Genomic DNA, 24,389 nt, shown 5'->3' with positions numbered 1-24,389 from the left:
TTATTAACTAAAATATCCATGATACTACGAAGTATATACCATACATATACATTTAATACAATGAAAAATTTTGCATGTAATCACACTGGGCACCATTAATGTAATTGTAGTCGATTGCGCATTTGTGTGCTAGCTAATGCTGCGCGTTATTACATGTATCTGCAACTGGATTTGATTACATCATTATCGAACGTGCATATCATCACATTTATTATCATCAGCTCCTGGTTAAATGTGCGACTAATCACACGTATTTCTCTCAATAGTCTAACAATCGGACTAACAATTTTTCATTAATCACATGTATTTCTTTTATCAGGCCATTACAATTGGAGCGACAATTTTTAACTCATCCCTATAAATACTGTTAGCGACGTCGATACATTGCAATGCGAGGAAGAAAGACTTTTGTGAATCTCAAAATATTCGAAAAATAGCAGGATGAAGGCTTTCGTGCTCATATACGTATTGACCGTTACCGTGAGTAAAAAACAACGAATAAAATATTCATGATATTTCGAATAACAGACTCTTTTATATCATTCTTAAATATTGTACAAAATTGTAATAATATTTATTAAGCGTCTTAAATAAATGTTTAATTATCGTAATAATACTGCATAATTCTTCGTTTTTCATATTTAATATTTAAAAGCATAAAAATATTTATATTTTTTTTCTGATTTGATATTTTAGAATATAATAAACTAATTTGTTAAATAATTATTTTAAAAACTAAAATACACATATTTATTAAACAATTATCTTTTTCTAAAGCCTTTTTATATAGATTCTTCTCAAACCTATGCATATTCATTTGTAATTTGAGCTATGTATAAAATACGAATATAACTAACAATAAGAACTATCTCGCTTCCGTTTTGATCTTTTCGTTAATCAATTTACGAATAGCGAACCTGATATCAATAATGTCATCGATAACATTGTGCAACATTAAGAAAACTATCGCTATCGCAATTATACTTGATTACTTCAGAAAATAAAATTATTTCTTTATATTTTGATTGATTTCCTGTTACATTTTTTTTCTAGACTATGGTCTATACCGCTGACGTCGAAAAAGTACGGATATTCTATTCAGCGATGGCAAGCTGTGCTAACCAATTGCATTTGCTCAGTGAGTGTTGCATATTACAATTTAATATTAACATATGCCACGTGGATGAAAAAAATTTGTCGCATCTATTGAATGAGATTAAAAATTAAATTACACAGTTGTAAAATTGTTTTAATTAATCATAAAATGACTAAAAAGTTTTTTAATTATCAACCAAATAAATTAAATAATCAAAATATAGAATGTACGAAATATGTGTGTTCAAAATTTACAATATACTATTGATCTCATTTTTTAAAACTTCTAAGAGTGATCCATCTCAATCATCAATTCATTTAACTTCTAATTATTGTAAATGTCGAAAGACGAAAAAAAAGATAATGTCGTTACTCCAATGTAGTACAAATATTTATCGTGGAAAAGATATCGATCTATATCCTGATGATATTTTAATAGAACAATTTAGAGTGCTTGTAATGGTGAAAAAACCAATTGTTGCAATAACTATAACTGGCACGAAAAAAAGGGTATTTTAAAAAGGATGTAACATTAATTTACATGAATAATATGTATTCGAATTTACATAAATTTCATTTACGAACACATAATTGTTACAGATTATGTATCAAATAATTAATAATATGTGCATATATTATTACTTATAACTTATATGTTTTGCAGATCAACCTAGTCCTGATGTGCTTGAATGTATATTGCATCGATTCGGCTTGGTATGTATTAGTATGTATATTCTTGTTTTTCATTATTTTGAAATTTAACTGCTTTAATTATTATTTAATAAATATAATTTATACATGAGAAAATTATTTTTCAATTAATCAAGAAGAAGTCAAATCAACATTAAATAATAATTAAAGCAGTTAAATTTCAAAATAATGAAAAACAAGAATTATGCAAATTATTAGCCTACCTTAATTATTAGCATAAAATTAGCATTAATATTTCTTGTTTAATCTTTATCATTAAAGACCTTTATTTAAATAACATGTTCCAATCGCAGAGATTGATGTAATAGATAACAAGAAAAAATTTTTTGGCATATATATGTATAATTAAAAAAAATACGTATAATTAAAGTAAAATACGTATAATCAAAGAAAATTTAATTTTCAAGTCTCATGAAAATAGCGCATTTTAATATAATTACATACAATTTTTATAATCTTTGTGTAATCATAAATTTTTATTTTTTTTTTATTTTTCTGCGTTAAAATAATATTAAAATTTTTTTAAATGCGCGCTACATGCACGTCATTCATCTTTCATGTTTAAATATAGATCGTATTAAGTTACTTATTGTAGCTCGGACTCTATATATATCTTATTGGTCATAGATCGACGAGCTGGGTATGCTAAACAAGTATGAAGCTTCAAAATATTTAAAGTATCTCATCTCCGATCCGGACAAATTGTGGCGAGCGCAATATCAACTTGAATCTTGTTTCAATCATGGTAATTAATATTGTATATATATATATATATATATATATATATATATATATATATAATGTTATTATTCAATTATTTTCTATTTTTTATTATTTAAATAATAACATTTCATATATTTACAATTACTTTAATATTATTAATATATTGTATACATATATACACATAAACATATATTTAACTTATATATACAGAGAAGTATATAATATATTATTTTATATATCATATTAATTATACTACATTGTAATTTTTAATGCGTTAATGCAGCATACATTACAATTGTAATAACTTGTGAGACAAAACATGATAGAACTTTATTTCTGTAATTTCAGGAAATGTACCTGAAAAAAGCAACCATCAGAATACAATGAGAATCATAGAATGCGCAGCACCAGTGATAGCGTTTATTGACTAACTGTCATAGAAGAAAAACTATAACAATATAACTATATAATATTTGTAAAAATAGGATTATGTGAAAATCTCGCATTTCAAATAAAATTTTCATTTTGCGTTATTGTGTATTGTTGCTTATTTTCCAATATCAAGCTTTAACAATAAAAAAAAAAAAAAAAAAAAAAAAAAAATCTCATAAGAACTTTTTAACTAATTCAAACGGTCAAAACATTTTTTTTATGTTTTCATTAATTATATAATTTATAAAATAAAAAAAAAATATAAATCCATTTTCTTATGGAATAATTACAAAATATTAAGGCATTTTTATTGTTAGAAAAAAATTAGACGTATTCTTTATCATAAATTTCGTATTTCAAACCACTTCTATTTCTAATTACAATAAACTATTATTTAAATAAAAAAATTAATATATAAAAATTATTTATTTTTTATGGAAAGAATGAATCGCGAGGACTTTGCTATATCGTGTGATATTTAAGCAACGATTATCATGTATATAAAGTATCGATTATCGATTTAATAATCAAAAATTGAAAAGATACTTATGCATAATACGCATTACTACATATTCTTAGAAAATATAAGAAAAATACAATTTTACGTCTGTGCACATAACTGTGCAAACATAATTTTATGTCAGTTCCACTATCATTTTCAAATTACAGAAATCTACTATCATGATAGATATTTTGCAAATAATCGAGCAAAAACTAATGCAGCATCAAGATAAACGCACGCGCTGCTAATCCGAATAATGCATGAGCCAACATTAAAAATAAACTCACTTTAATGATCATTTTACAAAAAAAATTAATAGAAAATGAAAAGTATATATTGCATCATTAAGGACATTATGTCACGTATCATCTTCTAATTGTAAATATAAATACATAGTTAAAATATCAGAATTATATAAAATCGTATATATTCTCAATATAAAATTAACATGATATCTCAATCCTTTGAAATAGATTTATTTTCAGCATTTATATTTTATTATAAAAAGCTATAAAGCTATAAAGCTAGTCGATCCTAATAAACGAAGAAAATTTGTTTTTATTATTCTACGTAACATTTGTGTATGTAATATTATTATAATAGCAACACAGACAGAAATTCTGTGCTTTCAACATTAATAATTTTCATTTCATTTTATGTTAATGCATTTTTAGGAATTTTAAATAAAGATTCTTTGTCTTTTAACTTGTAACCGTCTTCTATCTATTATTCTCAATAAAATATAAGAGACTTAATCTTCTCTTTTAGAATACTATCAAAATATCTTACAATTAGCTTTATTCTTAATCTCATAATAGATACAATTAATTAAAATATTGTAAAAATGATATTTTTATGAGAAAAAAACAGCTTTAGTGGTTTCTGATCTCCCAATTTTTAACATTTTTGTTACATTTTATAATATTTAACTTTTCAAATATACTATTTCAAACGATTAGAGAATCACTTTTCTGACAAGAACAATATTAAGTTTATGCCACATAAATACCAACAATAAAAAAAAATTAAAATAAATATATAATAATTAAATATTATTAAAATCTTATATGTCGTCATTTTTAGAAAAAAAATAAAATTTATATTATTTTGAATAAAAATGAAGGATAAATTTATTTATGCATTTTCTTATTCTACGATTTAAATTTTCTACGTTTTTATATTTTCCTGAAAATAATCTGATAAGTATACAGATTTAAAAAGACTCAATGAAAAATATAGTATGTAATAAAATAATAATATTTATATGTGCATAGAAATGATTAATAACGCAAGCAACATAATTTTGTGCCCAATCGGAATTTGCCACTACAAGTACTTGCTGTTGATGACAAATCATTAAAAAAAATTTAGTATTTTATATTTAAATATCTTTCGGAGATCAATCAAGATTGTACAATGTAAAGTTAAACATCGTTTGATTGCCATAAATATATAATCGCTTTATTGGTTTAGAGAGAGAAATATTGACTCTTATATTTTTATTAGACAGCTATAATTATATATAATATATACATATATATAATATTTGTATTGCAAATATATCTCATCTTAATATTTTTTCAGTCAATCGATTTAAAAAAAAGATAAATATATTTAAAAAATTGCTTTGCGCTAACAAGAAAATAATAATTATTCTTCGATATAATTTATTCATTAGCGATCTTATTGATACTTAGATCTAAGTAACCGTAATTAATTTTTTTTATTTCCAGATGAAAAAATGACAAGATAATCAAGAAGGTCAAGATAGTCAAGAATACTCCTCGTACAACATATGTCACACGAGAACTTCGTGATTCCTGTTGTGTAATAAACAAGCAAAACACTCACACACATACACATAATTATTTAAATAACAATTTTATAATGTTTTTTATCAAAAAGTTCTTATATAATTGCGTTACGAGAGTGCCTTTACGCTGGAATTTGTTCGCGCGCTCCAGAGCCACGTTCGAGACGTAAACTTTATAATAGACCAGACATAGCACGTATATCTGGCGAATATTTAAAGTTGTTTTTCTCAAAAACGAAGTCTCTCGTATAAAAAAGATGTTATTCTACATTTTCATATGGAATCACCTCTTTCTCGCTTTGTATCATCAGTTCCGAGACACCGTACACTATATATAATGTATACTATAATGTATTATTAAAACAAATTAAATACATAATATTATTAAAATTGCATAGTGTGTGCCCATATTTTGAAACCAATTTATTTTCCATTTCTATTTATTATAATTAAACAAAGCGTATCAAAGCTCAAAAAAACAACAACGAAAAAAAACCATGAAGGTTATAACATGTAGATTGCAGATAAGAAATCTAGTCGACAAGCCTCAACAGAAATATATTTTTTTTTTCTGCGTGCTATTTGTGAAATGTATTATAGAGGTACAGAGATTCTGTGATTTAAATATCAATCATTCTCATTTTATTTTACGATCTGATGCATTTTTAAAGATTTTAAATGAAGGTTCTTTGTCTCTTATAAATTATTACTTTTACATTAATAATTCAATAAAATGTAAAACTTAACTCTTTTAAGATATTGTCAAAATATCTTGGCTTTTATTTCTTAATTATATGATATATATAAAATCGAGTTTTTGTTTTTAAAAGCCGGAACTCTCTCTCTCTCTCTCTCTCTCTCTCTCTCTACAATTAACAAAACACTTATACATATAATAACAAACATCATAAATTTTCCTAAAATGTCAAAAAATGATGAGGAAATTATCGCAGCATGGCGCATATCTTATACGTTCATAAGATCACATGCGCAAAGTGTTTCCTCTTTTTATATATGATATTATCATTGTGTAAATGCATTATGCATTATATGATTGTGTAATATGATTATGTATGCAACGCTTTAATACGCAATAGTTTCTCTGCGCAAAAATACATCCGTCTTTAATTACTTTTGTATAATAAAACTTATAAGAAATTATTTTGCATGCAATTGAAATTATCGATAATCTAGATTGTCAGTGAAACAATGTGGGCAAATGACTCTGTTGGCAATCAAGATATTTTATAGATAAACAAAAATGTTTCTTCTTCTCGTTTAAAAAATAAATTGTATTATAAAATAATTATATATAAATATATAAGTATATATAATGCTTTAATTCTTGTAAATAATAATACCAGTATATATACCATATATATGCGGCGGGTCGCATGTTAGCATTTTATTTTCGACCATGATTTGAGAATGAGGCCGCACTTTATAAAGTGTCTAGACGTTTTATAAAACGATAGATTATGTAATCTGGCTACGACATATATATCAAGAAACATTATTCAAAGATTTTTTTTCTTACGGAAGCAACAAATAGTGAAATTCACGTCACGTCGTATATTAATTCTTGACAATCTTCGCATAAAAAGTTGATCTATTTTTACAACGACAAAACGTATAAAAAGATACCTATCCGTATAATATGGATCGCTGCAATTTTCGAAAAAATATAAGAATAATAAACTATTTTGATCTATTAAGTATGGATTTTCCAGAATAGAGCAATCTTAAATCTATTATGTAAAACGTGTGAATGTAATTTCTTGCACGAATCTCTCTTTTTTCTCGAACTTTAGAAATCTCCATTATTGATATGAGATTGAAATGATAAAAGAATGTTTCATAACGCAAAGATCAAGTAAACAGATAGATCACTTATTTTCTTAATAATCTGGCAATCGACGTAAACTCGAAAAATAACATGTTAAAAATACTTAATAAAAATATCGTATTATATACAATTTCCTATAATCCAATCTTTTTCACTTCGTTAACATTTCTAATATCGATATTAAGAAATATATTAAAGTATTGAAAATAATCAAATTATTAAAAATTTCTCTCTCAAATCTTCGTTTTTGCTTACATTAACTGTCAAAAATCAGAAATTAATTTAAGTAAGTAAGAAACACGTTTTAAGCTGGTAATATCTGTACACGAGAAACAGAATAATTTTTCTAAATCTTTGAAATATATAGAAAGGAATCTCTCTTTAGAACTGAGTTAATAAAATATACAGTGTGTGTGTGTGTGTGTGTGTGTGTGTGTTCTTTATCTTTTATTTTTTATTCTTCATTATTTATTTTCTATCTTATTTGAAATAAGACGTAAAATTTATAGAATGCATGTTAATTTCGTATTTTTATACAAAAAAATAAATAGCGAATGTTTTTCACTTTCTATATCCAAGTTCTTATTTGTTTCGCTCAATTATTATTTAAATAATGCACGATGTCAAGTCACCGATAAGATCGAATTATTCTATTCCATATAACATCGATATCACCTATAACGTATAATTAATGCTATTATACATTACATCACATCGATCAGCTTGTACATATAAATACAGTTCAACTGTCGATGCGGATTAGTTGAAGTGCTGAAGTTTAAGGAAAAACTAGAATTAATATTTTAAATCTAAAACAGCAAAATGAAGACTCTCGTGCTCATGACATGTCTGCTGGTAAGTGGAAAGCGATACACAAACGAGCAGTTTTCGAATCGATGTATAGTAGAATAAAAAATATAATTTTAATATTTGTTTCTTCTTTCTAAGCCATTAAAGAGAATTTAAAATAAATTCAACTGTGTCGCGCTTTCTGTACTCCTAAATTTTGATATATCATTATTATAATTAGAGTAGAATGTCCTTAAAAATTGGACCCCGATAATTTTGGTACCTCTCTACACTTTTACAAATTTTTGTATACTTTTATGAAACCTAATGTCGCACTCTTTTATATTAAAATAAGTAGATCATGTGACGATCTACTGTAATTATCGCCAAATACCTTCTTAGACTCTCATATATTTTGATACTTCTCTTATATTACCATGATTTTATAGAAACATATAAATAAAATGATCGAGAAAAATGTTGGAAGTATTCTAAGTATCGGAACATATAACAGTTTACTCTCCTCGATTTCGGCGGTCATTTAACTGATTAGATTCCGATACTTGAGACCTGTCAAATTTATTTGAACCGTTATACAAGCCAGTTTACAAGTGTCAGAATGAACGCGCTAAGCTCGAAAAAAAAGTGTTTCTTATCGAGTGCTTTCACAATAGGGGCAAAAACTATACTGAAACATATGGTGGATTCCGTAGTAAATGTAGATCTAAAAAAGTTCTATTTAATCTCAATAAATGGTATTATTTTTTTTTAATACAAGTAAATCAAAAGCGAATATTTTTTTAAATAAATAATATGGGACGTATGCGCACGTACATCAAATATTACTAACCTACGCAATAATATTTGAAATAACTTGTCCCCGTAAAAATTTGAGATGCGTACAAAAAGTTAAATAATCCTAATAATAATATATTGAATATGAATAATATTAGAAGATATAAAGGAAACATTTTTTTAAATATTTTTCAGACAATTTCTTATGCCGCTAATCCTCAAAAAGTGAAGGAATTCTATGATAATTTCGCAAGTTGTGTCGAGGAATTGAATGCGCAGCGTGAGTATCGATAATGTTATAATAAAATATTGGATTTAAATGAATATAAATTATATCATAAAATATGTTATATTTATTGAATAGAGTTAAAAAGAAGATTTTTATGTTTCACAGTTTTTGAATTAAAATTATAATCGCAATAAGCATTTCCAAAACAAACTCTTCAATATTGTTCTTACAAAATAAAAAAGAAGACAAAGAATTAATTTTCTCTCTTCGACTAATAATATTATTATTTTAAAACTAAATTTAATAATAAAATGCGACAAATTTTTTCTAAGAATTCCACTTTACAGAAGGTAATATTAAACAAATAAATTGTTTTATTTAAATATTTTTAAACAGATTTTAGACTTATCTAAAACTTATCTAAAAAAATAATCTAATTCCCAAATACAATTATATTATTAAATTTGTAATTTATATATTTCAGAATGGACACTGGAAGTGGTAAAATGTAAGCTTCAAAAGGATGGGCTGGTACGTTTGTACATATAATATACATAAATAGATAAATCATCATATTGATAAGATATACACAATTTACACAAGCAACAATTTTGCACAAAAGTATTATTTTATTTCGTAATTAAAAAAAAATAAACTGTAACACAAATAAAGTTCAAACCATAATTTTGAGACAATAATTATGAGATATGTATAAAAACTATTCATATCAAAAAAAGACCAATTGATTTATTTCTTCGCACAATAAATAAAATTGATTATGAATATGTTTATGAAATAAAAATTCTAACGTTTCTTGAATACTAATAATTCTTGATATAGCTGACAATAATTTTCGATATTAATACAACATTTACGGTCTAACATTTACGGTATGAAAAATCATATTTAAATTTAAATTTTAATCAAATTTGATTTTAATTTGTCTCAAAATTTTGTTTAGCAGGCATAGTTAGCAATTATTTTAATTTTAAATGCCATTAGCAATTAATTAATAACATGTTATTATTTATAATCAAAAAAGAAAGATAGTCTTAAAATTAATTGCAATATACAACCAATTTAATTGTTTAAAGAGAAAAAAAGATTAGTCTTACTTACAAAACGGTTGGCAATAGCAACAATCATACGTTTACTATATAATTAATATAAATGTTTAAAAAATTCGTATTTTAAATCATTATTTGTGTATAATGATGCTCGTAAATAAGCAATTGCTCTGCTATTAAGATTGTTCGACGATCAAAGTTGTTAAAAATGCGATAAAAATGTGTTTGTCAAAAAGTAAATAAACGATTGACAATACCAGCAATAAATTTTTTATAAACGGATATAATTTTTCACTTCATAACGTGACATAAAAAACAACATTATCGCATATCTCATCTAGTTCTTATGAAATTTTTAACATTTTTCAATCGTAACTTATAAATATATCACACAAAAATAGTTTTTATATTAATTATAAAAATGAATCTTTCGCAAATCAAGATACGCTTCAATTGCGTATTTTGATTAAATCATATGCCGTTTGAACGATTTTTGAAAACTTATAGATCTCTTAAATTTGTTAATAATAATAAATAAATAATACTATTTTATCAATCTTTCAGATTCACGAACAAAGTCGAGTGAAAAAAGAAGAGGTTTCTGCATATTTAGAAGACGTCATTTCCGATGAGACCAACTTAAGTCAAGCAAAAGAGATCCTTTCCACTTGCATGGATCAAGGTAAATGAAATATATATTTTGAGTATAATTATAGTGTTATTTCATATATTATTTTAAATTACTATTTTATTATATATATAACATTACTGTTATATACGTATATTACTTTATTATTTTATATCGCGCGTTATTTAATTTTTATTTTTAATATATTATTATTTATATATATCGCTTATTAATATAATAATAGCCAATAAATCGCTCCAAAATTTAAGCTATAAACTATGTTTTTTTCTTTCTCTATTATTTTTTTTATAATTAGAAATTGTAATTAAAACGAAATTTTTTCTTTTCTATAATATTATATATAAAATGTACATTATATAAAAATATTAAAATATATAATATGGTATTTATTTTGTAAAATTAAATTATTTTCAACAACTTGCTCTATTCCAAATTACAGCATATCAAGGCTCAAGCAGCAATGACGAGCAGCTTACGACATATATAAAGTGCGGATATCCCATACTAGATCTAATCGATAAGCTTCAATAAAAGAAGAAAGTACATTTCTTCTAAATATCTTTCTCGTAAATAAAAAATAAATTAGTATAAAATGATGTACTATTTTTAATTAGAAAAAGTTTAGAAATAGTTTTGTAAAAGAATCAAAGACAGAATAAAGTACAAAAGGAAGAATATAGCACATATAATATTCACGAATTTAATGAGTTTTAAGTCATTTATAAATTCTTACAATTAAACACTTCTTTTTCGATTCTGATTACACTCTTATTTCCTCCCTTATGTCAGTAAAAAAATTCTCAATCGTCAAAGAGATGTCCTACAGCTGCTACATCTGAACATAAGCTTATGAATAAACGAAGCAGTCTTAACGTGTTATGAATTATTTAGCGTCGCGACAGCGATAAGGGCAATGTGTTAACGGCCAACTTCTGCAAACTATATGTGTATAATACGCAATATGTAACGTGTTTATGTTTGTGTGTACGTGTAAAAGCGAAGAGAGATCGCATAAGCGCCTCAAGTCGCCGGGTATAATGGCAATCTGTAATGGTAAAAGTTAGATCGTATAGACAACATCGCATAAAGTTATCGTCGTACAGAGCAAGGGCTGAAACAAGAGAATGACATTCTAAATGCCATAATCGGTTTTAAAGGAAATTGTTACGTAACGAACACGTCCCAAATTTGGAAATATAAAGTGCTTTCGCACTATTGCGACTCTATGTCAAAAATATTGTATAGTTTTGAGTTAAATAGTTTTAATATTTTCTCTAATTTAAATAAAGATTGCTAAATTTTCTTATATTCTCCATTAAAGAATCCCCAAAAACAAACCAAAATTTTAAAATATAAGTATTATAAAAAAAAATCAAGCAATTCTCTCTCTACTTAAATTCTACATTAATTTTATTAAAATATTCCTAAAAATAAGTTTCTTGTCGATAACATAATAATCGGAATTATTTTCCGATATACGAGAAAAATTGTTTACTACACTGAAATCACGTTACATAAAATAATGTACATCAAAATGTAATTTTTTGTGTTTAAAAAAAATAAAAAAAAATAAAACTAATTGTTTTTTGCGGATATGTCATCCATACATATGATATCTGCATATGATACGTATTCATATATATGTGTGTGTGTATGCGCGTGTGTATGTGTGTGTAATATATATATATTATATACATATATGTCTCACGTTAGTAACTCTAGTTATATTTTATTATCCAACAATCAATTTCGAAACCGACCACACAAGAACGGAAACATTTTCTCAGAAACTATTCGCTTTTAACTATAGCCAAGAATAGGCAAAATCAAAATAATGCTCGGCTTTATGTAGCTATTGCGCGCTCAAACGAGACCGCACATCCTCCGGCGATTTTATGTAGTTGTCATAATTGCAGTCATTATTTTTATCATTTATCATCGTCGTAATTTTCCGCCGTCATTTTTATCACTTATCTTATCAAATCTCGCTTTGTTTTCATTCTGTTACCGCGATTGTTTGTTGATCTATAAAATATATAACATACATTTTAATCTTAATATTTTATTTAAAATATACTTTTGTACATAAAATTAATTATATTAGAATTTTATATTTTAAATTTATATATATTATATATTATTGATAAAAATAAATATATTATGTTTTATAATAAATATATATATATATATATACAATATATATATATATATATTAAATATTAATTTGATATATTAAATTTTATAGAATATGGAAATTGTATTCCTAATAAGTAATATAAGTTCTTAATATTTTTTTAATAAGTAATATATATTTATATAATTATTATATTATTATATAAAATATTTTATATAATAAATATGTATAAAATATTTTTCGCATCATTTTTTTTTTTAATATCAATCGATCAGAATAAAATGGATTTAATTCAGGCTCTAATTAATTCCCCTTTATTTTGATTGATTATATTATACATCATAATGCCTCACAATTAATATTTTTCTATATTTTTATAATTTTGCATTTTTGAATATTACAAATACAACATTTGCATAAAGCACTAATATATAAAATATTAATTATATTTTTTATGTGTAATAGAATATTAATTATATAAAAATATTCTCTCTCTCTCTTTCTATACATTTTTAGCTTATATATATTCAATTATATTATATTAAACGTTCCGAATATTAATTTCGCGCACCTTTGGCGTGACTTTTTTTTTAATGTCCCTGATGTCACACACTCTAATTAGGTCTAATGTACCCGCATACATGTGCGCGCGAAATAATTGAGGCAGTGCGGTATCGCGGCGCCATCGAAATTTGTGCAAATCTGATATACCAGCCAATTATTCTAATCACGCTTCCGCAAACTCGCACACATACATATATACAGATATTGTCTATCGCAAATCGATGATGTAAGATCACATGAAACGTTGTGGAATGACAATATATAAATATGAGCGTAGATACATTTTCATCCAGTTGATGAATTAAAGCTCGACCGCAGTTGTTTTCCTGTCACTAAACTAGAGAAAGATGAAGAGAATCGCGCTTCTCGTTTTAGCTCTCGCTGCTAATGTAAGTACAACTTATCATTTATGATTTCTGCGATAAACTATATCTACATTGTAATAATTATCTACATTTTCCATATATTTCTTTTCTTTCCTTACTTTGTACAAATACAACAAACTAAATAGAGCACTTCATATAATTTAATTATTTCGAGTAATATTTAAAACATATAAAATTATTAAAAAATCTTAAGTAAAATTTTTTTTTAAATATAAAATAAATAATAATATGTATATTGTATAACATATACTTTTTAATTATTATAAATTTCTATTAGTACACTTTTCTTATATTTTATGTTATAAACTTTATGCAATATTCTTTTATTACAATCGTTAACTGTAATGTTATAAAAATAATAAAGAATATGATTATTTTAGATAATTGCAAATGAAGAAGAGAATATACAACAAGTGGCGACGAATTTCGAAACCGATGTGCAGACGGTAAAAATGTGTTTGATTGATGCTGGCACGACTGCGGGTAAGTTACACTCATATATACACTATATATATATTTCAAAAATATAAGATTTTAGAAATTACAACTTAGCATCTAGCATTGAAAATTTACAATCTGTGATTTAAAATTTTAAATATTTTTAAAATTAATTTAATATCTTGATCTATAAATAAAATTTTAGTATTTAAAATGTATAAATATATAAATATATTATAAAAATAAATTCATAAATAAAAAATAACTTTAGCATTTTTAGAATTTTTTTTATTACGTAATTTTTATAAACTCTTTTACGTGCCCGCATAAAAAGAAACGAAGAAAAAGATTATATAAATAAAAAATTTACTTAAAAATTTATTTAAAATTTACTGAAATTTATATATTAAAATTTAACTTTTTTGTAAACATTTTCATTGAAAAATATCCTTAATTTTCTGCAATTAAAAATATTTTTCCATAATAGAACAGATGCAAATTACGAAACAAAAATGGCAGCAAATCAAAGATGATGAGGACATCGACGAAGAAACTAAAGAATCTTTTATGTCACACGGTCGTTTCGTAGCATGCATATTGGAGAAGAACGATATGGTAACAATTCCACATACGCAATTTTAATTATTATACAAAAAATTTTCGTAATAATTATAACCAAATTGACTTTTATATACAAATATAACAAATATATTATATTCAAATATAATTAAATTAATTCTATTCAAAATTAAATACAAAATAATTGCAATAATTATTCTCTTACATATCGTTAATTAACAATAAACATAAGGTTTCATGTTGTTTTATGTCACGTTTTTTTTCAATAATTTTTAGATGAAAGATTCGAAGCTAGTTTTAGACAAAATACTAGAAGCGCTCGAAAAGGAACAGAATGAACCAAGAATAGTAAGCAAGGAGGTTGTAACGGAATGCGTGAATTCACGTAAGTAATACCTTAAAATAAATAAATAAAAAAAGAAAAATATACATAAACAAATAGTAAATAAAAAATAAATTAATAAGAGAACAGATATTAATATATTTCAACATCAATTTTATAATATATATATATATGATTTCTGTATAATTTTTATATTGTGTGTAATATTTCTAATAATTTCTTCTTTCTAATTTTTTCAGTGAACGAAGCTGATCAACTGAATCGAGAAGATAGGGCATTCGGATTTATGCTTTGCATAACTCGCAGCCAGCAGACTAGTGAAAGATAATAAATAAAAAAAAGGTATTTGCGCAACATGTATCGTTATCTAGATCGGAAAAATCGCGATTCTTCTTACAGTGCAATGATAATACCAAAAAGAAAAATTTCATCGGGGTTTAAGGAAAATAAGATACCGTTTTTTCTCCCTTTTTGCAGACTCACAATATTCTTATAAACTCACAATAAACCTTGTTGTTTGTATCGTGTTATTGATGTTAAATAAAACCAATTAGTTAAAAATTTAGTAACTTATTTATATAATCTGTAACACATTAACGTAATAAAATAAATTTAGAAAAATCTATTTCGAAATGCAGCAATTTAAAAAAAAAAGACAGAATAACTTTTTGAGTTAAAAAGGCACTCTTTAAAAACAAAGTAATAAAAAATAAAAATTTCTTTAATTTATTGAAATCTAAAACATGAATTAAAAAAATAAAGAAATAAGATATATATGTAATGTACTTGGTACACAAAATTTTGACGATTCTTGAATGTATATGAATATATACATATTATAGATGATTTATTCTATTTCATATTCAATCTATTTATCTTATGACATAAAATGTATCTGTAATCTTCATGTTTAGATTTTTAACTCTCGTGAGTCAGATGATATGCTGAGAACAGCAAAATAAAAAAGCAAAATCATATTAACTGATTATACATAAATGTGATTACTAGTATCATACGAGGTTTATTTAAATTTAGTTTAAAGATTACAAAACACATTTTAAAAATTTAATTTATATCATAAAACAATATTATATTTTTGCAAATATCGTTCGGATTAAAAAGCAATGTTGTAAGAATATAGAACTAATCGCGCACTCACGTAAATAAGATCGCTTATTCATACAATTTAAGAACATGGGAAATCCCCGAAGTGATTACGTTCGAAAATAACAATTTTCCTCGATTGTTGCTTCACAATTCTTTTTTCGACGCAATATTTGTTAGTTTAAATCTTATGTAAAAAAAAATTTCAAAAATTTAAGAAATTTAAGAAATCCAAACTTTTCACGATAAATATTTTCTTCAAACATTAATACTTTCTAAAAACTTAAAATTTTTTAGAATATTTTTAAAATGCCGATTATTAAATTTTGGTCAAACATTGAATATATTAAGATATTCAAGGTATTTTAAAGTATTGAATAATTTAAAAATAATAATATAGAAAGAAAATTGCTCATATATATAATGTATCAAAATTATTCAAAATTCTGAATACACTTACAACAAAAGGTGTGCCTTTAAATTGCAGGTAAGATGTAAAAAATTTTGAATTTTTAGTGTGCCATTACATAATCAGTCTCTAAAATTATAATATTTTAGATCGATACGTGAGATATAAAAGGATACGTGACGCAAATGCGGCGTAAGTTTTCTTAATCATAGACCGCTAATAAATAAGATTTTTCTTCCTACATCTTTTCTGTACACATAACACAGATAATATTGATGGCAAATTTCCTATAACGGTTTATCGCGGTCGATGATTACCACATTTAACGCTTGTATGAAGTACATAAATAGGGGTGTGTTGGCGCATCAGTGTCAGTTCACGACGCAGCCTCGAAAGTGTGTTATCGGTAAAATAAAGATCATGAAGTTCTTCGCGCTATTTGTTTCCCTGATGGCAATCGCCGTAAGTAGACACAATTGAATTATTATTAAATATTAATATCATAATTAAATTACATTATACAATTTTTATAATCATAAAATATTTATATTATTACAATTAAAAAATATGTATATATTATATATTTATTATATATATTTATTTTAATTACAATTTAATATTAAGTTTATATTATAACATAGCTTTCAAAGCTATCGTATCTAGGCTTTTTTATTACACACGCTTTGTTTTTTAGTTTACATAACAATACTGATTTCAGATGGTTGCCTATGCAGACACTATTGCGGATGCAGCTTTACATGGAGGATTCCTATCTGCCGCGGATTTGCAACAATGTTATGACAGGGCAAATCTAGTAGAAGGTAAAGCCGCCTGATCTTTTTAAATTTACAAATACACACGTATGTAACATGTATTCAAATCGATGTGAGTGCGCGCAGAATTGCTTATTTTAATATGTCATTAATATATCCTCCCACAAAAATTTTGACTTTGATATATGTTATCTAGACTACAATTTAATAATTGAAGTTTTAACCATCGCTCGTTTTTGTATTTATTAAATAATTATGAAGAAATAACAATTTTTATGCAAATCAAAGTTATAATAATTATTCGTGAAGAAAATTTTCTCTGTATAAAAGGAACACTAATTCCTATTGCTGAAATTTTTCTAACATTGTTTCTTTCATCAGTTCGACACTTTCTTAAATGTAAACTTCTTTGTCGATAATGGAAACAGATTTAAGTCTTCCTGTGCAGAAGTAACATGATGTGATATAGATGACCAAAATTTTTCAAATAACATATGTGTTTAAATATCTTTTCGCATAAAGACATGATATTTCCATTCAACACACATATATATATATATATTTTAACTTTCCTCTCAAATAAAATTTAGTTTGCGAAAAACTCTTCTTCTTTTTGAATGATTTAACTTGGAAATTATTGTTGCTTTGACATTTTCGCTAAAAAAAAATCATCTTCAAATAATCTTAAGAATCTCTGCCATTAGCAGGTGCAGTGACATTGAGACATCCTGTGTGTTTATAAAATAATAAATAATTATTTTTTTGCAATAAATAATAACAAATAATTATTTTTTAGCTGATTTAATTACGAATGCAGAAGTAAAAGATGGTTCTTATAAGAATCCAGAAAATGCGGAAAAGGCGACGAAAAATGGCTGTTTTACATTATGTATATTGGAAAAGCGAGGCTTAGTAAGTATAATTAAATTGTTATGCATAAAAAACAATCCCATTTTTTTCACCAAAATTACATCAAAACTTTATTAATACATTCGTCGCATTGTACAATACATTCTTTGGTTTCTTAATTTATTTTTAATGAAAAATATTGCCAATTTAATATGTAAAAATTATAAATTTACTTTAACTAATTTATTCTTGTTAATAATTTTGCCTTATCGCAAAAAACAGATTTTGAAAATATTTGTTACTGAATATAAATAGCTGATTACTTAATCATCACGTATCAATTAATGTAAAACTTAGAAAAGTAACAACTATTAAAAGTTAAAATTATATTATTATTAAACCGCATTTATAAACATTAAATTCTCTCACATTTAAATATTCAGCTTTTGATTAAGCGTATACTATCGATGTGATTATCAATTAAAAAAACATTAAACCTCGACCATTTTTGGATTAGAACTGGCATTACTATCCTATTTATACTTTTTCGATATCTTAGATATTATCTAAAATGTGCAAAAATTATAAATATCATAATTTTGTAATTATTTCCAGATCGTCGACTCGGTGATTCAAAAGAACAAGTTGTATGGCAAATCGGCACATGCTCAATTGAATCAGGCTACTCAAGCAAAAATATACGCGACTGTAGACCGTTGCACTGAACAAGGCAAGAATATATATATTTACTATACATCTATATTATATACAAGGTGTTCGATAATAATCATATCACGTCTCGTGTGCAATTAGAGCAAGTTATACCAAGAAAAACTGTCTATAAATATCTAATTCTATAGATTTATATATAAATTATGCATTCTCTATTACTATTTGTACAACAATTGTTATCACTCTGTCAATTTTTTAATTTTTTATTTAGAAAGTTTGATTGATTCTTAAATGATCAATATTTCAAACTTTGTGTGAGATAACTAAACATATAAAACTATATAAAACATGTAAAAATAATTATTATGTCATTGTTTCAGTCAAAACAAAATCGGACATGTGCGACAAGTCCCTTGATCTTCTTACGTGTCTCTGGAAAGACTCCATCTAATATGACAAGATTACTAATAACAAATAATAGATTCCCAGATATGTTAGAGTACATTGGCATTTCAATTATTATAGATATGTTGTTCCCTTTATATTAATAAAAATTTATTTATATTATATTTTGTGTCTTACTTTAAATTCTTAATATCCTAACATTGTTACTTGCTACATACTTGCTGCCAATAAAAGCAGAATTATCAAGTATATAAGTTTTTAAAGTTTAATCATTCACACTTTATTCCTTTAATATATATTTTATTCATAAATAATTTACAAAAGCCTCTGACAAAAATAATAAATATAAAGAGTAACAGCAATAAGAGCCAGCGCGGTATCAAAAGCGCAAAAGAATATAATGAAATTATTAATGTTCTGATCCCTTCTCTTTGCACGTTCTTTAGTTTTATATTTTAATAATTTTATTATATTCTCTTGCGCTTTTCGTGCCGCGTTGGTTTTTATTGTCTATTTACCTACTCTTTATATTTATTTTTTATTCTTGTATATGATTTTATTTTATATTTTTTTATGTAATTTTAAAACTTCATAAATTTTCAAACATTTTTTCACAAGAATTTAAGATATTAATATTCAAACTTACGATATAAATTTTTTAAATTAATTAAAATCAAAATAATAATATGAAATTAAAATATAAACATGATTTGGTATATTAGAATTAAATTTCCATTAAAATGTAGATATACAATTTAGTGTAATAAATAGAACATTAAAAAGCATTTGTACATAAATAAATATATATGATCATATAAGTATTATATATTAACAAGCACCACCATACATACTTTCGGGAAAATTCTATTAGTATTTCTCATAACTAAACATTAAAGTTAGTATAACAAATACATAAACAAATATAACAAATATATATTTGGTATTATTTTAGAATTTTTTAATTCTGTCGATAGTCAACGTAAGATCATACACACAATAAAAATATTAAAGACATGAAGATATTTCAATCTTTGCACAATATTTATACCACAAATAGAAAATTACATTAAATTATTATCAAAAATTTATATAATCTTTCTGTATTATGTTTTTATATAAAATATTTGTAATATTTTTACACACGCAACACATTTGAGCGGATCTTTCCGTTTGAAATATATTTTTTTTAAACAAAACAAACAATAATATATGCAAGCAAATTTTAGGAAATGCACTATTTTTCACATTTCAAAAATCACTAATCATTATATATTGACAGAGTTCAATTTTTTTCGTGAAAATACAGAAACTATATATTAAACATCAATCAGATTTAAACGTCAATACACCTCTTTTATTACACCTATTCACTTAATAATCTTATAATAAATTAATTTCCCGGAAATATAAATACAACACACCAATATTCGTAGTGTACGATGACTGAGAAAAATTATGTCTTACAATTCTACGCAAGTGTCGGGCATGATAACCTCGGTAATACGTAGAAATCATAATAGTTTTATCATCGTGTATAGCATATAAATACCGTACACATCGAGATATCGATGGTAGTTTATTGTTGAACGAGCGAATTGGCATCGCAAAGTGTACCATCTAGAAACGTGTAGAAAAAAATTACGAAACCATGAAGGCAGTAATATTCGTCTTTTATCTATTTATCGCCTTTGTACCTATTTTCAATGTAAGCAAAGTATAAATATAGTTTCGCTTAAATTAATATCATCAATAAAAAAATTAAGATTACAAAGTGTAAAAACTTAATATAAATAAAAAAATATTGTAAATAGTTTCTTCTCTCTCGAAAGAGAAAAAATTGCTGTCACGGACATTTTTATCAATCTAATATAAATACATTATTCAGAACATATTAATAAGTAAAGAGTTATTAATTCTTCTGTAAGATATCAAAAATAAATTTTTATTTCTCTTTAAATAAAAATTTAAATTTCTTTTTATATAATCTTTTTGTTAATTGTTATTCTATATTTGTTATAGGCAACGGGGCTCAGTGATGATGTCACAGAGAGAATGGCACAATTTTTATCAATGTCAAAAACGGACATACAGATCTGCATAAATAAAACATATGTAAAAGTCGGTAAGTTTATTCGGCACAATAAAAATTGTTCTAAAATTAACTTGAATTTCTTCCTGTCTAATGCAGTTACAATTTGTTAAAATTAATAGCTTACATATGTATAATATTACATTATATAAAGTGTCCGTAAAGATCGGGATCAAATTAATATAACTAATATTAATATTAATGAGATCGAGTAGGGGTGAAGAAATTCGTATAAATCTATGTCTGAAAATGCTTTATTAAAGAGTTATAAGCAAAATAAAACGAGCACGATTATTTTTTATGGGCATCTTATATAGAGAATTCCGGAGTAAAATTGTTAAATTTTAGCAGCGTGTGCGAAAGATCATTCTAATAGTAAGTAAAAAAATAATGCCAATTAATCCGTTTGTACTTAATTTGCATTTTCCAGAGGATTTGATGAGATTGGATCAATTAGTAGACGATGATATTGAAACAATAGATATCAATAAATCAGTTTTAAAGGTTGGCTGTTTATTTGCCTGTTTGTTACAAAAAAAAAAAGTGGTAAGATTTAAAAAAGAACAATATCAATAATAATATATTAAATATATAAATTAATATATAATATTAGTATAATATAATGTATAAAATATATAATACTAATTTTGTTATTGTTGTTGTTGTGTGTGTATATGTATATTCATATCAAATAATTTACTTTTTGAATCTCTTGCAAAGTAATTTGTGAGAACAAAATTTATAATTTATTTAATTTATGAGTTTATTTGTGTGTGTGTGTGTGTGTGTGTGTGTGTGTGTGTGTGTGTGTGTGTGTGTGTGTGTGTGTTGCACGGTTCAATTAATTTAAGCATTTTTAATTATTTAATTTACTCATTACTAATTACATGTTTTTTAAGTCAAATAATTTACGTATTTTTATTCAATTTATGCAATATTATATAATTAGATTAAAGTATTTACTTTTTATATTTAGATTTATTTGTTATATTAATATATCTATTATTATGTTTATTTTCTCATTATACTTAAATTCCAGATATCGGATGCTTATATCAATGAGGTGAAACTTAAGGAATTCTTAAATTCCAATATGCCACATGCAGAATACAGGTTCATTTCCGAACGGAACAGAATATTGGACACATGTATTGATCGAGGTAAGCAAATTAGTTATAAGATATATTATAAAATTAATTATGTATATATATATATATATATATATATATGTTAATAAATAAAATTCCTTAAACTATTTTATGTATAACGTAAAAGTGATTAAGAATTTAAATTTATAATAATAATTGCAGTTGTGTTATCGATTAAATATTAATTGCTATAGTTTATATAATATGAGTTTTTAATTTTGTAACTGCAATAATTTGTTATCTTATTGTTAAAATGCTATTTACTTTATCGTAATAATCACCTTCGTATACGTATTTGTTGTTTCAGTTAAAAGCAAATCTGAAGAATGCGAAGTAACTCTCAAATTCATTCTATGCCTAACAGCGGAAACAAAACGCTTAATGGGAGAAAGGCAATAAGATAAAATTTTAATATTATTGTATATTAAAGAGTTGGAAATCAAGAATTTGATATACAAGCAATATATATTCTTTATAATCGAACTTTTCTTTGCAAAAACGCAATCATTGTCTTCGTACAACATTTCATCAATTATTGAGAAATAACTTTTCACCAAAGCAAAATCGATATATTAAAATAAAAAGTAGAATAAAAAGTAGAATAAAATAAATTTTTCTATTACATTATAAAAAATGTCACAACTATTCGTTATTATTATTCGTCTATTGTCCAGAAGATTATATATAGCGAGTTTATCCTACAACTGCTAAGTCATGGCAGTAACTCGAAAGTACGACAATTATTCTAATCGAGGGTAAGAAGGAGACGCTACGTAAAACATTAGATGGAAATATTTGCAAATACTGCACAATTATTGGTCTCTGCGGGTCAGAGTTTCATGACGCAAATGAAATTACAAAAACCAATCTAGATTGCTTATTTTATCGTACACATAGAGAAATAATCTTAATACATACAATATATAAAGAATATATATGTATAGAATTACATTATAAAATATAAAATTAGAAAATACTAAACAGAGTATATAAGAAAGAAACAAGGAATTAAAATTCCGATTAAAAGATATTTATACAAGAGCGCAGAAATATAACAATTTGCAGACATAGAAATATAAATTTAAATAATTTTATTACGTTTAATAATATTTTATATAAAACTCAGACAAAAAGAATAATTATATTTAAAAAATAAATTACTATATCTATGTAAAATTATTTCTCAAATAAGCAAATCGCGAATTACTGAGGGTTTCGAGAACCGAGAAATCGTTATTTAACAACGGTTAACGAGGACGAGAGGGTTGCCGAGACCGCGGCAACGTTAATATAATTCGCGGTGGACCACCTTCCAGACGATGACCGGAAAGGGGAATGCCGCGCAAATTCCGCGTTGAAATTAGCATCGCTAGGATTCCGATCCATGAACATTCTAAGTTATGGCCGAACGAGAGGACGCGATCCCGCATGCTTCGCCTATGATCTCCCGCAGTCAATGCGCACGCATATTCAAATCTAAAGTGGTGAATAATCACCCAAGGTTATTGCAACGGAATATCCCGTTACGATCGCTTTAAACCGTTTATACGATTCATGAATAAATTTTATCTATAATTCAAATACAATAGAAGCTCCACACATATATTTGTGTATTATTTATTCACGTATCTTGTATTCTTTAAAAAATAATTGTACAAAGAAGCGTGTTGCTTCAATGTATACATTATTGCTTAAAATTATCTTTTCTACAAAAGTAATGATGTGTGAAAAAATGCGCCAATTAAAAATAAAGATTATAAAATTAGATTCTTTTATTATAAAATAACATGTTTTAATATTAAAATTGTTATATATATGCGCTGCCATATATCAGATATTCAGATA

General features: G+C 25.0%; 6 protein-coding genes across 8 annotated transcripts in view; 5 read left to right on the top strand and 1 right to left on the bottom strand.

Annotated features, from left to right (window-relative positions):
* Positions 1-24,389, bottom strand: part of Spri (Src homology 2 domain-containing protein sprint) — a 140,034-nt gene that overhangs the window by 109,731 nt on the left and 5,914 nt on the right. The window lies entirely within an intron of this gene.
* LOC138942493 (uncharacterized) lies at positions 107-3,006 on the top strand. Its single transcript, XM_070312732.1, has 5 exons — positions 107-480; positions 1,054-1,138; positions 1,760-1,809; positions 2,434-2,551; positions 2,878-3,006. Exons 1-5 carry the CDS (start codon positions 442-444, stop codon positions 2,958-2,960), a joined length of 375 nt encoding a protein of 124 aa, XP_070168833.1. The 5' UTR covers positions 107-441; the 3' UTR covers positions 2,961-3,006.
* On the top strand, positions 7,870-11,350 carry LOC138942724 (venom allergen 2-like). Its single transcript, XM_070313190.1, has 5 exons — positions 7,870-7,977; positions 8,902-8,986; positions 9,420-9,466; positions 10,567-10,684; positions 11,091-11,350. Exons 1-5 carry the CDS (start codon positions 7,945-7,947, stop codon positions 11,180-11,182), a joined length of 375 nt encoding a protein of 124 aa, XP_070169291.1. The 5' UTR covers positions 7,870-7,944; the 3' UTR covers positions 11,183-11,350.
* LOC138942719 (uncharacterized) lies at positions 13,629-15,656 on the top strand. Its single transcript, XM_070313176.1, has 5 exons — positions 13,629-13,738; positions 14,116-14,218; positions 14,661-14,788; positions 15,029-15,137; positions 15,335-15,656. The coding sequence occupies exons 1-5, from the start codon at positions 13,697-13,699 to the stop codon at positions 15,421-15,423; spliced, it is 471 nt and encodes a 156-aa protein (XP_070169277.1). The 5' UTR covers positions 13,629-13,696; the 3' UTR covers positions 15,424-15,656.
* LOC138942712 (pheromone-binding protein Gp-9-like) lies at positions 16,849-19,471 on the top strand. The gene is made up of 5 exons (XM_070313163.1): positions 16,849-17,070; positions 17,327-17,429; positions 18,178-18,293; positions 18,846-18,960; positions 19,283-19,471. Exons 1-5 carry the CDS (start codon positions 16,918-16,920, stop codon positions 19,351-19,353), a joined length of 558 nt encoding a protein of 185 aa, XP_070169264.1. The 5' UTR covers positions 16,849-16,917; the 3' UTR covers positions 19,354-19,471.
* On the top strand, positions 20,646-23,537 carry LOC138941288 (pheromone-binding protein Gp-9-like). Its single transcript, XM_070310828.1, has 5 exons — positions 20,646-21,012; positions 21,327-21,429; positions 21,827-21,942; positions 22,436-22,556; positions 22,852-23,537. Exons 1-5 carry the CDS (start codon positions 20,956-20,958, stop codon positions 22,941-22,943), a joined length of 489 nt encoding a protein of 162 aa, XP_070166929.1. The 5' UTR covers positions 20,646-20,955; the 3' UTR covers positions 22,944-23,537.

This window comes from Polyergus mexicanus, unplaced genomic scaffold (genome assembly GCF_030449975.1).
Source record: "Polyergus mexicanus isolate NDT 795.1 unplaced genomic scaffold, iyPolMexi1.0 SCAF_2, whole genome shotgun sequence".
Taxonomy (NCBI): domain Eukaryota; kingdom Metazoa; phylum Arthropoda; class Insecta; order Hymenoptera; family Formicidae; genus Polyergus; species Polyergus mexicanus.
This window is presented reverse-complemented; position numbering and strand designations above follow the sequence as displayed.

Excerpts from the sequence above, each read along its gene's own strand:
- LOC138942724 (XM_070313190.1), top strand. The coding sequence starts at position 7,945 with ATGAAGACTCTCGTGCTCATGACATGTCTGCTG. Across the intron at positions 7,978-8,901 it reads TGCTCATGACATGTCTGCTG|ACAATTTCTTATGCCGCTAA; the intron begins GTAAGTGGAAAG and ends AATATTTTTCAG. Across the intron at positions 10,685-11,090 it reads TTCCACTTGCATGGATCAAG|CATATCAAGGCTCAAGCAGC; the intron begins GTAAATGAAATA and ends TCCAAATTACAG.
- LOC138942493 (XM_070312732.1), top strand. The coding sequence starts at position 442 with ATGAAGGCTTTCGTGCTCATATACGTATTGACCGTTACC. Across the intron at positions 1,139-1,759 it reads TAACCAATTGCATTTGCTCA|ATCAACCTAGTCCTGATGTG; the intron begins GTGAGTGTTGCA and ends TATGTTTTGCAG. Across the intron at positions 2,552-2,877 it reads TGAATCTTGTTTCAATCATG|GAAATGTACCTGAAAAAAGC; the intron begins GTAATTAATATT and ends CTGTAATTTCAG.
- LOC138941288 (XM_070310828.1), top strand. The coding sequence starts at position 20,956 with ATGAAGGCAGTAATATTCGTCTTTTATCTATTTATCGCCTTTGTACCT. Across the intron at positions 21,430-21,826 it reads TAAAACATATGTAAAAGTCG|AGGATTTGATGAGATTGGAT; the intron begins GTAAGTTTATTC and ends TGCATTTTCCAG. Across the intron at positions 22,557-22,851 it reads GGACACATGTATTGATCGAG|TTAAAAGCAAATCTGAAGAA; the intron begins GTAAGCAAATTA and ends TTGTTGTTTCAG.
- LOC138942719 (XM_070313176.1), top strand. The coding sequence starts at position 13,697 with ATGAAGAGAATCGCGCTTCTCGTTTTAGCTCTCGCTGCTAAT. Across the intron at positions 14,219-14,660 it reads TGATGCTGGCACGACTGCGG|AACAGATGCAAATTACGAAA; the intron begins GTAAGTTACACT and ends TTTCCATAATAG. Across the intron at positions 14,789-15,028 it reads TATTGGAGAAGAACGATATG|ATGAAAGATTCGAAGCTAGT; the intron begins GTAACAATTCCA and ends AATAATTTTTAG.
- LOC138942712 (XM_070313163.1), top strand. The coding sequence starts at position 16,918 with ATGATTACCACATTTAACGCTTGTATGAAGTACATAAATAGGGGTGTG. Across the intron at positions 17,071-17,326 it reads TTTCCCTGATGGCAATCGCC|ATGGTTGCCTATGCAGACAC; the intron begins GTAAGTAGACAC and ends TACTGATTTCAG. Across the intron at positions 17,430-18,177 it reads CAGGGCAAATCTAGTAGAAG|CTGATTTAATTACGAATGCA; the intron begins GTAAAGCCGCCT and ends ATTATTTTTTAG.